Here is a 13,733-nt window from a genome sequence, read left to right on the forward strand (position 1 = left end):
CTTCTCCCCTCCCTTCTCCTCTCCTCCTCTCCTCTTCTCCTCTCCTCTCACCCCTGGATTTTAAGCCCATTACGAGCTTGTCCTTGGCTCAGGCAGGGCAGAGAACAGGGGAAATTCCTGCCTACGCCCCCTCTCCCTTCTTCCCGTTTCCCATTACTCTCTCTCTCTCTCCAGTCTCCACCCCCCAACCAACCATCCCTTGCGCTCTCTCCCTCTGCACCCCTCCCTCAACAAGGTTGAAAGCCGTGTGACAGTATACCTCTCCAGAACATCCTTAGGGTGTGTGTGTGTGTGTGTGTGTGTGTGTGTGTGTGTGTGTGTGTGTGTGTGTGTGTGTGTGTGTGTGTGTGTGTGTGTGCCCCCGAAGCAGCCAGTCAATACAACACTATCATCTATCAATGATGAAGCCTTGTTAGGGCTGACAATGAGCCGACACGTGATGGATCCTGATACTGTTGACGGTCCCCCACCGTCGGGTCAAGGGCCGCCATCGATCCGGAGAAAGGAGGAGGAGGAGGTGGCGGTAAACGCACACGGTTCAATTTGAAAACCGATGAATGCTGAACTCATTTTCACATATTCTACTCGGTTTAGGTGGTGATGCTGGTGGTGTGGTTGAGAGGGGGTGGGTGGTGGTGGGGGGGGGGGGGGGGGGGGGGGTGTCAGGGGAAACCCAAAAGGACCACAATGGAAGCAAGCCTTCGGGCTTTCTTGTGTATTTATCCTTTTTAATTCACTTTGAATGAAGTGCTCAAAAAACATGGCAGAGAATCGATAGATGCTTTTCTTTAGCAGGTTAGGGTTAGAAGTGGAGTTGTTAGAAGTGAGCTCCGATCGATAAAGATGTACAAAGATGGCAGACTTCCCGCTGTTCAATGCAAAAAAGAATAGATTTCATATTATAGATTCCATCTTCGCAAGCTCGCTCTGTCAGCAACACTCTTAAAATGTTTGAACTCCCGAGAGTCGTTTTTATTTTCCTTTAGTCAGCAGCAATAATTTAGTGAGCATAACACAATAGGTGTCGCTTTCCTTTTTTGAAATAGTGGCCGTCTTTTTGGAAGTAAACTATACAGCAGTGGTTCTCAGAGTGAATTCCAGGGACTGTGGGTTCCTTTAGGGCAGTGTTTTCCACCTCAGAAAACATCTGTCTCTCCAAGTACCACCATAACTGAAGTTAAAATACAGGTGTGTAGACCTACCCCATCCTATTCAGCTATGTACAGTTAACACAAAAGGCAAATGTATTCTTTGTTGTTGTTGTTTTCTTTCTTCTTTTTCTTTCTTTTTTTTTTTGCATTCCTAAGCCAATAATTTGATGATCGGGTCATCATCAGACAGATTTTTTTAGCTACATCTGTGAAGTTCCTGTGCAAACTGTGCTAGGATATAGTCGCTTAGCCTACTGCAGTTGCAACAACCCTGCTGGAGAGACTCTGTCAGTGTCTACTCAGCTGAAGCAACTGATGATATTTCTAATGTGATTCATTTTTTGGGAGACTCCTCTGAGTACCACCTCTCAAAAAGATGGATACATCACATGTAGAAAAACAAAGTACATTATTATGAGAGTGAATAAAACCCATCCCCTATCCCCCCTCCCCCCACCATCAATCCCCAGGACGGTTGAACTTTCAATAAAACAAAGTAGATAAATAATCAAAACAATAAAGCAGAATAAATAATCAAAGCTTGCTGCGTATTGGGTTGGTCAAAGCAGGTAAGCGCCACACTACACCGTTTGAGTATTATGGTAGAACATCATAAAAGGGCTCCAGGTTTTATAACATTTATTTTCAGAGCCGGCAATTGAGAACCTCAACATTTCCAGTTCCAGACAGGATATTATAGTGCGAAGCCACAGGTTGAGCCCAGGCGGGGCAGCATCCTTCCACTTAAGCAGAATGGCGCGCCTAGCGATCAATAAAGCGAAGTCGACCATACGACTTTCCGTCTGTGTTAGAGGAAGGCCCTCGCTTCCAACTGTACCAAACAGAGCCAGTAAGGGGTCTGGGTCTATGTCACGATGTAAAATGTTGGATAACGTGCTGAATACACCCTCCCAGAACGGCTTTGTACACTGTCAGAGTTAAGGGGAGACCTTGATATGTGAAAGTTTGAGAAACACTGCTCTACAGCCTGTAAATAGGCAGGAGACACGTTGGCAACTCTGGGTTCCATTCACAAAGAGAGGATGATTTATCCTCTTGCCTCTGACCCAGGGGGTCAAGCAATAATAGAGAAAACACAGAACATTTACACTTGTTCTTTGGTGTCAAATCAAGGACGGTGTTTTATGTTGTGGAAAAGGCGTTAGGTCGAGCACATGACTGATTTGAGTGGCTATCTGGATATGAGAAGAAAGTATACATGCAGTTTATTTCTTTATTTTTTGTTTCTTCTATAATGTGTGTTTGTGTCTTTTTTCCATGGTTGTATGTTTACCTATACGTATATTGCATTTGTGATATAATTAAAGACAATTGATAATAACAAAGCAGAAAATAATACACACACCTATACACACTAGCACACACACACACACACACACACACACACACACACACACACACACACACACACACACACACACACACACACACACACACACACACATACAGCACAGTACATGCTGTCATGGGATTCATGATCAATCAGTAAATGGGGAGGCAATAGTATTCATGGGTTGCATGTGTAGTCCTAAACGGCCATGTTGAGGACCAACACAGGTGCTTCAATTTGTCTGATTGGCACAGAACTAATGTTCTATTCCAATCAGAACACCTGTGTTGGTCCTCAACATGGCCGGTGTAGGACTACAAATGAAACCCATGAATTCAGAGACAGTATTCAAAGTGGTACTGTACCTGCTCAAGCGCACACACACACACATACACACACACACGCACACACACACACACACGCACGCACGCACGCACGCACGCACACACACACACACACACGCACGCACGGTAGACATCCTGCATCTCTCCCCTCCCTCCATCAATCTCCCTCTCTCGTTTGGCCCTCCTCTGTCTTGTCCTCCTCTCGTCTGTGACAGTATGTGTTATCTGTATGTTGTATGATGAGATGACGGTGAGTCATATAGCCATCTGCTCACCGCAAATCCTCCCCTGCCTTGTTAGACTCCCTTTGTTTTTATTAACACCCACTGCTTCTGGGACCGCCGTTGCACGCGCATACATGCAGAGTCGCGCACACAGCACGCAAGCATGCATGAATTCACACACACACACACACACACACACACACACACACACACACACACACACACACACACACACACACACACACACACACACACACACACAGTACGTGAGCGCACATACGTGAGCGCACACATGCACAAAGAGTCTCTGTTTATCTCTATTACTATTAGCTCTCTCTCATTAGGTCTCATACTAAACTACCCAGTCTATTCTCAATCTTCTTTCTTCCCCGTTCCTGTCATGAGCTGTCATTATTTTGTATTTATTTTATATTCTTTCTCTCCCTTTCAACCACCATTCTCTCCTGTCCTCCTGCTTTTCTTTCTCCCCAGTGTTTCTTTCTCCTCTCTCCTCCTACAGTATGTGTCCTCCTTTACGTTATTGGCACCCCAAAACGGACCCATTTTTTTACACTCGCCGAGTTAAATGAACAGCCAGGATTCCACTGGCCTACTTCTCATGTCTTCCTCATTCTGTCTCTCTCAACCCCTCTCTTTCCCAGGAGATATCTGTTAGGAATGAGGTCAGGCTGTGTGTGTGTGTGTGACTGCGTGACTGTGTGTGTGTGTGTGTGTGTGTGTGTGTGTGTGTGTGTGTGTGTGTGTGTGTGTGTGTGTGTGTGTGTGTGTGTGTGTGTGTGTGTGTGTGTGTGTGTGTGTGTGTGCGCGCACGTGCGTGTGTGCGTATGCGCCCGCCACGCAGATTGTTTATGTTATTGAGGTGGTAGTGTGTGGTGCTTCTGCTGTTGATGTCATTATGATCCCTGCAATAACAACAAAACAAAACACGAACACCCTAGAGGCTTGTGTGTGGCTGGGGAAGCATGTGCGTTTGTGTGTATTGGTGCTAGTTTGTGTCTGCCTGGGTGTGAGAGAGTTATCATCGTACATTTAAGAGACTGAAGGGGAGATACTGTGATACTTCAGTTGAACTGTGCTGGTGTCACATTGTTTCGCTGTGTAGATGCAGTATCTCTATATCTAACCCATAGTGCAGGTGTCTTCAACAGGGGGATACTGCAGGGGGTCCCCGAAATTGTTGAAGGAAAAAAAAAAGTTGTATATATATTTTTTAAATTTTAACTCATTCTCTGCCGTCAACTGCCTGATCAACAATTTAACTAGGGGGTTCCCTGCTGATCAACTTTTATCAACTTTTTTATAAAAAGTAATTTTTTTAGATATTTTTTGCGGAAAAAAACATGTTTCACACAAAACACATGCTATTTGCTAATTGCTAGTGATAGATTGATAGTATTGACATTGGTTCTCAATGTTAATAAGGTATGTTTATAAATGGCAGTTGTACGGCCACTTGTATATGCATGTTTAAAATAATATATTATTTTAATAGCTTAGTATTGAATGCACATAATATGGTATGGTATGTTTTTACACATGAAACACAATTTTATACATGAATATACAATATAAATTATGTTGTTTGTCCCACCTTAACTCTGAGAATGTACAAATGGTAACCAAATGTACCCCATTAAGGGTCCATTATGATGGTCCTTGAAATTAAAAGGTCTACCAGTATTGTGCAGACGTGAAGTCTACATACCAGCTCTGGTCCGTGTGATAAACAGGTTCCGGAAAAAGTTCCAAATGTGATCATGGAACCGATTCCTGTTCCTCATTGTTGGATCCAGTTCCTCCGGGTTCTGGATCCCAACCCTTCCTTACTGCGGGGTAATCGTACGGTTTACATACCACAAAAGTTGGATTCATGGCATCCTGCCTTAGCCTGGTTAATAAACCAGACTGCACAACACCACCCCCTGTAAAACGAAGTGTGTGATAGAGTCTGACGCTTGCAGTCAGGCTAATCCTGCCTCACAACGCAGCAGTTGAGTTATACGGGCTACACACAGTGAAATGCTGAGTGTTCATTTCTTTTCACCCATGAGAGTGTAAATAAGGACCTTAAATCTTATTTATATTCTGAACTACAACAGAAAAGATTTTCATGCTCTTCAATTATTTTCGGGAAGTGACACTGTCATGCAATGACGTATAAGTTACGATTTAGCCGGGGCCATTTAGAGAACGCTCAGGATTTTGCTGTGTAGCCCTGTATTGTTAATCATGTGGCGAATAGCTGATCTAGTGCATGTTCACAACTCTTAGTTAGCATTTAAGTGCGGACCATGTTACATAAAAAAAAAAAACAATTACAAAGTCTGCCATTAATACATTTAGATTAAATGTTCAAATGTGTTAGGCTGCCGTCAGTGGTTTTATATCGTGGCAGCGCTCGCTCACGTTATGGTCCTTTTGACGAAATGGCTAATAAATAAATAGGCCTGCATGGTTCGAGTGCAGTGCAGACTGCAGTGCTCTGCGTGTCTATAATGTGTTTACAAAAGCATCGGATGTCAGTGAACATTGACAAGCAGATTTGAAAGGCGGCTTCAAGAATTGCAGCCGTAGGCACAACCGTTAAAACAGCTGTTCTCAACATCTGGTCCAGGGACCCAGCAGGGGTCCAAAAGGACCATTATGGGTCTGTAACTCTCAAAAACAACTAAATGGATTCTTACAGATCCATTTTGTTCCATGTGTACACCCTCAGCTTAAATAAACACTGGATCTTACAGTGTAGATTTGGTCTCTGAGAGATGTTTAAATACAAGTATTCCTCTTCCCCGTCTCTCTCTCTGTCTCTCTCTCTCTCTCTCTCTCTCTCTCTCTCTCTCTCTGTCTCTTTCTTCCTCAGTCTATTAAAAGCCAGCGGTAGCGTATAAAAGATGACCATAGTTCACATCCCTATCCTCATCCTATTACTCCTCGGTAGCAGCATTGGACCACCGATCAATGTATAAACGTGTGGATAAGTCAGCATATCACATTCTGTGCGTTTCTACATCCATTTTCTCTCCTGCCTCCCCCTCCTCCCCCCCTCTATACTGTACTGTATGTCACATTCTGTTATCTAACTCACCCCTTCTCATTTCTCTCTCTCATGTTACGTCGCCCTCCCCCCTTTTTTTCTGCGCATCTTTCTCCTGGTCTCATTTCGCTCCTTGTCTCTCCCGTCACTTTCACTTCACGTTTCCAGTGGTGGAAAAGATACTCACGTGTTTTACTTAAGTAAAAGTATCAATACTGCAATGTAGAAATACTCTCTTACAAGTGACAGTCTGGAATTCAAAATGTAAGTAAAAGTACAAAAGTATTGGTATAAAAAATGTACTTAAAGTACCAAAAGTAGAAAGTACTCATTATGCAGAATGTCCCATTTCACAAGTTTCTATGTATAAAAATGTCTAAAATGTCTAAAAAGCTTTTGAAAATAGCAGACCTACAAGCTATTTTAAGCCTATAGATCGGCCTAGGTATAGGCATTGTGAGCTTGTAGATCTAGTAACTTGTAGAACCTTTCTTGTAGTAGTTTTCAAATATATGTAGCGTAGTAAAAGTACAATATTTGCATCTGAGATGTAGTGGAGTAGAAGTAAAAGTACTGAAAAACTTGAACTAATCCAGTAAAGTAAAAAGTAACTCATAAGTGTGCTAAAGTACAGTACTTGAGCAAATGTACTTTAGACCACTGATACATTTCTCGCCACTGTACATCGTCGTCTGTCTGTTTTGTTCTCCCATTCTGTTTTTTTCTCTCTGCCGCTATAGTGTAGGGCTGCCTTAGCCTGCCTATGCATCCATGGCCAGCCTATCTAGAGATATAATTATGATGGGAGCCCTTCATTTACTCTCTCCTCTCCAGGCCCCTCCAGGGAGACGGGGTCATTGCAGGGTTACATCGCACAGTCTGCGTTTCAAGCGCTTTGCTCAGTTCACATGTCATAACGTCCCATGTAATTACAAATAGCTACATTATTACACTTACAGCTACTGTAAGTCCAATTAAGAGGGCTGTACTGTAGTTTGACTAAGGAATTAGCCTATGTGTGTAAGTGTGTGTGTGTGTGTACTTGTATTACTACAGCTGTGAGGACTAAATATGATGTGAGTGTATTTCAGAAATAGTTGTTTTCCAAGATTTTCTTTATTGATTTCACATAGTTGTGGGATGCTGTCGCACACCCAAAATAGCTGATCTACAAGCGCACAGTGTGCCGCAGCGTGTCTGAACACCTACTTCAGATCCTCGTTAGCATGATTTAAGCCCTATATACTGTACTTTGTTGCACTCGGAAATAGTAGGGAAATGGTAATTTTTTAATCCATTTTACACAGAATTAAACTGACAATTTGTTTGCCTGTTCATGTATTTGTAAATCTTGTGTCTCTGTCTGTTTGTGTATGTCCATATTCTGCGTGTTTTGTTGTGTATACATGTATAGGTAGCCTACTGTATTCATTTAATATATCGTTACAGTACAGTATATTATACAGTATATTGTATTTCTGCATCTTCAATGTGTGTTTTCCAGTGCGCACTATACAGTGTGTGTGTGTGTGTGTGTGTGTGTGTGTGTGTGTGTGTGTGTGTGTGTGTGTGTGTGTGTGTGTGTGTGTGTGTGTGTGTGTGTGTGTGCGTGCGTGCGTGTGCTTGCACGTGCGTGTGCTGTGCGCGAGAGCGTGCGTGCATGCGTGTTATTCAACCAGTACAGTACCGTATATTGTAGCTCTGTCTTTGAGTGCTGTATGTATATCATTTATTATGGTAGGTGCTCCAGAGCTGGTAGACAGAGCCATAACCCTCCATCAGTCAGTAGGGAGGATACCATGTAGCATGACAGATACCCACTCTGCTGATTGGGCAACACCCGCACGCGAGCACACACACACACACACGCACGCACGCACGCACGCACGCACGCACGCACGCACACGCACACGCACACACACACACACACACACACACTCATGCGTGCGTACATACCGGTATGCACGCGTTTGTATACTATTTACATAGAAATCATAAGCATAACTCCAATCTTAACCCCTAAACCTACCATCTAAATGTCTAATTCAGTCCTAATTGTAGGGTTAAATCTTGTATTTATACTTTTTAGAGAAGTGCAACACATTCTCACCCCTAAAGCGTCATACAACCGATGCGTTGTCAAGTACTGTACTGCGTCGGACGATAGACGGTTTGGGATTGCCTACTGTTTCACGGGTTGGACGCATTGGGTGGTCTAAGAAAAAAGAAAAAAAAAGTAGTTCCCGAAGCGGGATTCGATACCACTTTGAAGGGTTTACTGGTTTACCAGCCACCCGTCGCTACCACTCACGCCACACTATAAACGACGAAGCCGCGCCGTCTCAGGCGCCGATGAACGCTGAGAGCCGCCGCCGAGGGAGCGGTAGCGACCGAGTCGCTGCGACGAACAGTCGTCTGGTTAGCTCAGTCGGTAGAGCATGGTTACGCAAATCCAGGGACCGGGGTTCGATTCCCCGTGGCGGCCGTCATCGTAAAATATTCCAGTAAACACATGTCGGCGCATGCGTACTAAGACTCTCCGTTCGCGTCCGACTGTAGATGCAGTAGGTGTTCCCAAAGCGTTGCACGGGTGAAGCAGAAAGCGAGTTGGGAACGCGTCGGACGGGTGAAGCAGAGGGGTTGAGAATGGGTTGAGAAGTGACATAATGTGCATACTATAAGCATACAAAGTTTTATTTTTTGATATTTTCATTCACAGTTACAGTCACTGTGTAGGGGTTACTATGTAACATTATCAAGTATTATATTCCAGTACATTCATGAATGTCCATTGTTAGTTAGTGGTGTCGTCTCGTTGGGTTTTATATTCAGTCCATTTCCCTTATTTTTCGAGAGGAATGGAGTCTTTTGCAATCTCAAGTTATGAGTTAGTTTCTCCATCACAAATAACTCCTCCACAATGCTCTGCCGCTGCTCACGAATCGAAGGATCTGCTTTGTACCATAGCCTTGTAACTGCTTTTTGAGCGGTGCTCCTGGAAGGAGCTAAGCTCCAACATCTGGCTTTGTCCGGGCTCTGAAGCGTGGCCTACATCTGGCCTACATCTTGGCTCAAAGCGCTCAAAGTTTGTTGTACGCCCAGGGTCACATTGGCCAAGCTTTGCGGGACCCTTGATGAAATTAACTCATAAATAGCGCTGCTCACTTGATTTATTTTATTAGCTGCCAATAATACTTTAACTAAGTACATTTTAACCATAAAACAACAAATTTTTCTTGTGCGGAACAGAAAAATAATGCCCTCACAATGTCTATTCCACACACATGCATGCATGCATGCACTCACGTGCACACACACGCACACACTCTGCAATTGGGATCATACTGTAACTATATTTACCATGACCTGTTTTTCCGGTGTGATCATTGTGTAATTATATATAGCAGCATGCCGCTGCTTCATCAATTAAACATGAACCACTGGCACACTTCGATCGGGTTCCGTGATGGAATATGTTTGTTTGTATGTGTGTATAAATGTGTGTGTTGGTGTCACACGCCTCTGTTTGTCACTGCTACTGTATTAACACATAACACAGGCATGTTGATTGGTTTGCTTTTGCATCATACACATTTGTAGTCATGGCAACACATTGTTTTAACTACTGTATAACTTGCGTCTTGACAGTCTATTTAACCCGATCTTTTGTTCAAAATCTATAATAACGGATTGCCCCGTTGATAAACAAAGAAATCGCTAATAAGCCATAGTTGCAGCCCCGGGGGACACAAAAAATATCAGAAGGCCAGAATCACCAGTGAAACATTCAATGGCACACGTTCATTGGTGCTTCTTCTTCTTCTTTTTTGAAGTTATATGACAGTTTCCCATTTCTTCACACAGTCCTTTGCTTTGTTATTGAACTCTGCGAGATCTTTTAAGCTGCACTGGTTGGGTAGTAGAGGGCGGACATGGCAGTGCAGCATCGTATGGTCCTCTTCTCCACATTCACAGATGGTTGGGCCGGTTTTGTAGCCCCATCTGGCCATAGCAGTTTTTGATCGCCCCATTCCTGTTCTCAGGCGGTTTAGTGTCTTCCACTGGACCCATGGTGCTTCTGGGGAGAGTGTTTTTTGCAGGTATTTCAGTCCGAGTGTATCAAAAAAAGCAACTGGCTTAAGCACCGTTGGTCTGACCAGTTTAACATTCACCAGGTTAGCATTCACCAGCGTCAGCAGGTTAGCATTTCACCAGGTTAGCATTCACCAGCGTCTGCAGGTTAGCATTTCACCAGGTTAGCGTTCACCAGCGTCTGCAGGTTAGCATTTCACCAGGTTAGCATTCACCAGCGTCGGCAGGTTAGCATTTCACCAGGTTAGCATTCACCAGCGTCTGCAGGTTAGCATTTCACCAGGTTAGCATTCACCAGCGTCTGCAGGTTAGCATTTCACCAGGTTAGCATTCACCAGCGTCTGCAGGTTAGCATTTCACCAGGTTAGCATTCACCAGCGTCGGCAGGTTAGCTTTTCACCAGGTTAGCATTCACCAGCGTCTGCAGGTTAGCATTTCACCAGGTTAGCATTCACCAGTGTTAGTTTTACTGGGGTTATGGTTAGGGTTAAGGTTACAGTACATTTAGGTGTATCTCCGTCCCCCCGACTTTCGTCACCTCCGCGCAGCCCATCACAAGCTTCCGCTGCCTTAACCCAGTTTTGATACACTCGGACTGAAAGACCTGCAAAAACACTCTCCCGGTGCTTCTGAGCCAGAAGGTCTTCAGAAGGGGGGATTCCCATGCCAATAGGAGGGGGGTCTTCCTCAAGCTTTTGTGTCCATAGCTGCATGGAGTCTGGTTTCTTCCCGAGATGTTCATTGGTGCTGAACTGATATAGGTAATAAAGGAACATTTGAAGCTGGCCTTGTCACTTCAAAGCACCAGTGTTGTCCAGAACACTTTATCATCATTACAGCACCTCATACAGTACGATAACCTCAGGCCATTATTTGCATGAACTGGTTCCTTTGAACTGCCGCGAGTCTCCCTCATTGTCCTGTTTGAATAAGCAGAGCCCTGCCGGCGGTGGTGGAAAAAGTACTCCCATTTTGTACTTGAGTAAACGTATCAATGCTGCAATGTAGATGTACTCCGTTACAAGTAAAAGTCCGGAATTCGAAATGTGCTTGAGAAAGTAAAAGTATGAAAGTGTTGGCATCAAAATGTACTTAATGTACCAAAAGTAAAAGTACAAAAAATGTTTGAAAATAGCAGACATACTCAAGTAAAGTACAAATACGTCAAAAGTGTAAGTACAGTAAATTTACGTTTTTACACCACTGCCTGCCAGGCAACTCATGGAAAGCTCCATGCAAAAGCGGCACGGTATTATCTCTCAGGTTATCCACTGCCTGTATAATTCATCTGAAACATTTCCACCTGCCCACACGTGAAATATGCATGAGAGAAATACGCCCAGGAAACAGAGAGCAAAGCGCTGAACATGGAAAACCAGTACAACTCTATAACACACGATGTTTGTGTTTTTGTAGTGGGCCACTTAAGACCCACATCCTTCATCAACCGACTAATAGCTTAAATAGCCAATCCATAAGCTCACCGCGCCTCGCATCATAATGTGTGCTGAGCTTGTAGATCAGCATTTTTTGTTAATTGAAAAACATTTTTTTTTGTGGGGGATTCTTTTGGGAAACACTTGGAGAATCTGCCCAAAATAGGGTTTATGTATCTCTTGAGATTATATACGTTATTGAATGAGCCTCATTACACAGCGTAACACTCAACAACAAACCTTAAAAAAAACAATATAAACTGTTTGTTGACGTTCGGTCAAGATAAAATGAAAACCTCATATTTCGGGGACTGAAGTATAGTTGCTCTGTACTACTACCGAACAGATCTTTTTAGTTTCATTACATTTTAGCGTTATTTTTAACTCGGCACAAAGAGAGCTGCTCAAAATAAACTACAGCAGGGCCCTCAGCATACAATCTACAATCAGATCGTCTGTTTCTCTTCTTCTCCCGGAAGATGGGAGTCGTACACATCCCGCAGACACTGGCTCCAATTAAAGCCTCAATTCAGACATTGCACTTTTCCCTTGAAAATTGCTTAATTTCTGCAAGCGACCGTGCTTTAGTGTACGGTTCTGCTGTATTGCACGACAAAGTATAATGTTGAAAGGTTATAGACTGTAGAAGCCTTGTATCTCCATATTTCAACATAATGCAGGCAGTGTACAAGAGTATGTGAGGAAGTAGGGCAACGTGACACGTTGTGAGGTTGTAGAAATAGTAATAGTTGGAAAATATTTTTAACCAATGAAAAGTATTAACAAGAGAAGCTAATGACTAAATAATAACTATATTGGATATATCGGAACACAGAATATTTTTCCATTCATTGGAAACGTTTCCACCCGACAAATGAGGCTCCGCTCTTCCACACCTCCACCTTTGATGTTACACTTCAGTACTTCTCCTCCTCTTACCCCCTCCACCTCACCGCTCCCTCGCTCCCCCTCTCCCCCTCTCCCCCTCTCCTCCACTAGGAAGAGGTGGCGATGCCTCGGGGGCGGCACTTCATTAACCCACATTCACCCACTGATGAGGATGGGATGGAGAAAGAAAGATAGAAAAACATAATAAGAGAAACGGCAAGAGGGAGAGCGAGAGGGCGGTGCGTACTTGGTGTGTGCGTGCGTGTAAGTGTGTGTGTTTGTGTGCGTGTGTGTGTGTGTGTGTGTGTGTGTGTGTGTGTGTGTGTGTGTGTGTGTGTGTGTGTGTGTGTGTGTGTGTGTGTGTGTGTGTTGCGTGTGTGTGTGTGTGTGTGTGTGTGTGCGTGCGTGCGTGTGCACGTGTCTGTGTCTGTGAATGTGCTTCAGGGTGTTTTATAAAGAGAAAGAGAGAGAGAGAGAGAGAGAGAGAGAGAGAGAGAGAGAGAGAGAAAGATAAAGGCACAAAGGGCGATGTACTCCGCATGTACTCCGTTACAAGTAAAAGTCCGGAATTCAAAATGTATTCGAGTAAAAGTATGAAAGTGTTGGCATCAAAATTAAAGTACCAAAAGTATAAGTACAAAACGAGAGAGAGATAGAGAGAGAGATAAAGGCACAAAGGGCGAGGCAGGGAGACTGAATGGTCTCCGGTGTGTCAGTGTCGAGCTATAATCAATGACGGAACACTGTCTCCTATCTCCCTCTTTGAAGAAGCTCCTCCACCTCCATCCATCCAAGGGTGATGGAGGCTCCATACCGCCCCACCCACATCCACCCCACCCCTGTCTCCCCGTCTCCCTGTCTCCCTGTCTCCCTTCTCTGGTTTCTCATCTCTCCCCTGTCTGTGTGCAAGTGATTCCCTAGCCAGTTGTCCTCAAAACCCCGTACCCCATCGCTGCCGCTGGCTGAGAGCAGGAGCCGTGGTGGTAACCTGCGTAATTTCAGAAATACATTTTGGGTGGCAAAAAGGAAGTTACCACTTTGCCCTATTTCTAAAATATTTGTTTGGTAGCGAAAAGGGAAAATGTTCGTAATGACATTCCCAAAATAGGGAGGCCACATTGAAAGTGGCCTCCTTAAATGAATGGTACAATATGCATAAAATAATGGAATTTGAGGTTAAATGTGAGCTCTA

General features: G+C 43.9%; 1 protein-coding gene across 1 annotated transcript in view; it reads left to right on the forward strand.

Annotated features, from left to right (window-relative positions):
- Positions 1 to 439: 439 nt before the first annotated feature.
- arhgef49 (Rho guanine nucleotide exchange factor 49) overlaps positions 440 to 13,733 on the forward strand; it is a gene marked incomplete at both ends in the record, with an annotated part of 56,488 nt that continues 43,194 nt past the window's right edge. Inside the window, one exon of the mRNA XM_080753589.1 lies at positions 440 to 523. Coding sequence (XP_080609715.1) covers positions 440 to 523 — 84 coding nt within the window. The remainder of the gene's footprint in view (positions 524 to 13,733) is intronic.

Source organism: Nannobrachium achirus (assembly GCF_963921795.1).
Source record: "Nannobrachium achirus genome assembly, chromosome: 22".
NCBI classification, from domain to species: domain Eukaryota; kingdom Metazoa; phylum Chordata; class Actinopteri; order Myctophiformes; family Myctophidae; genus Nannobrachium; species Nannobrachium achirus.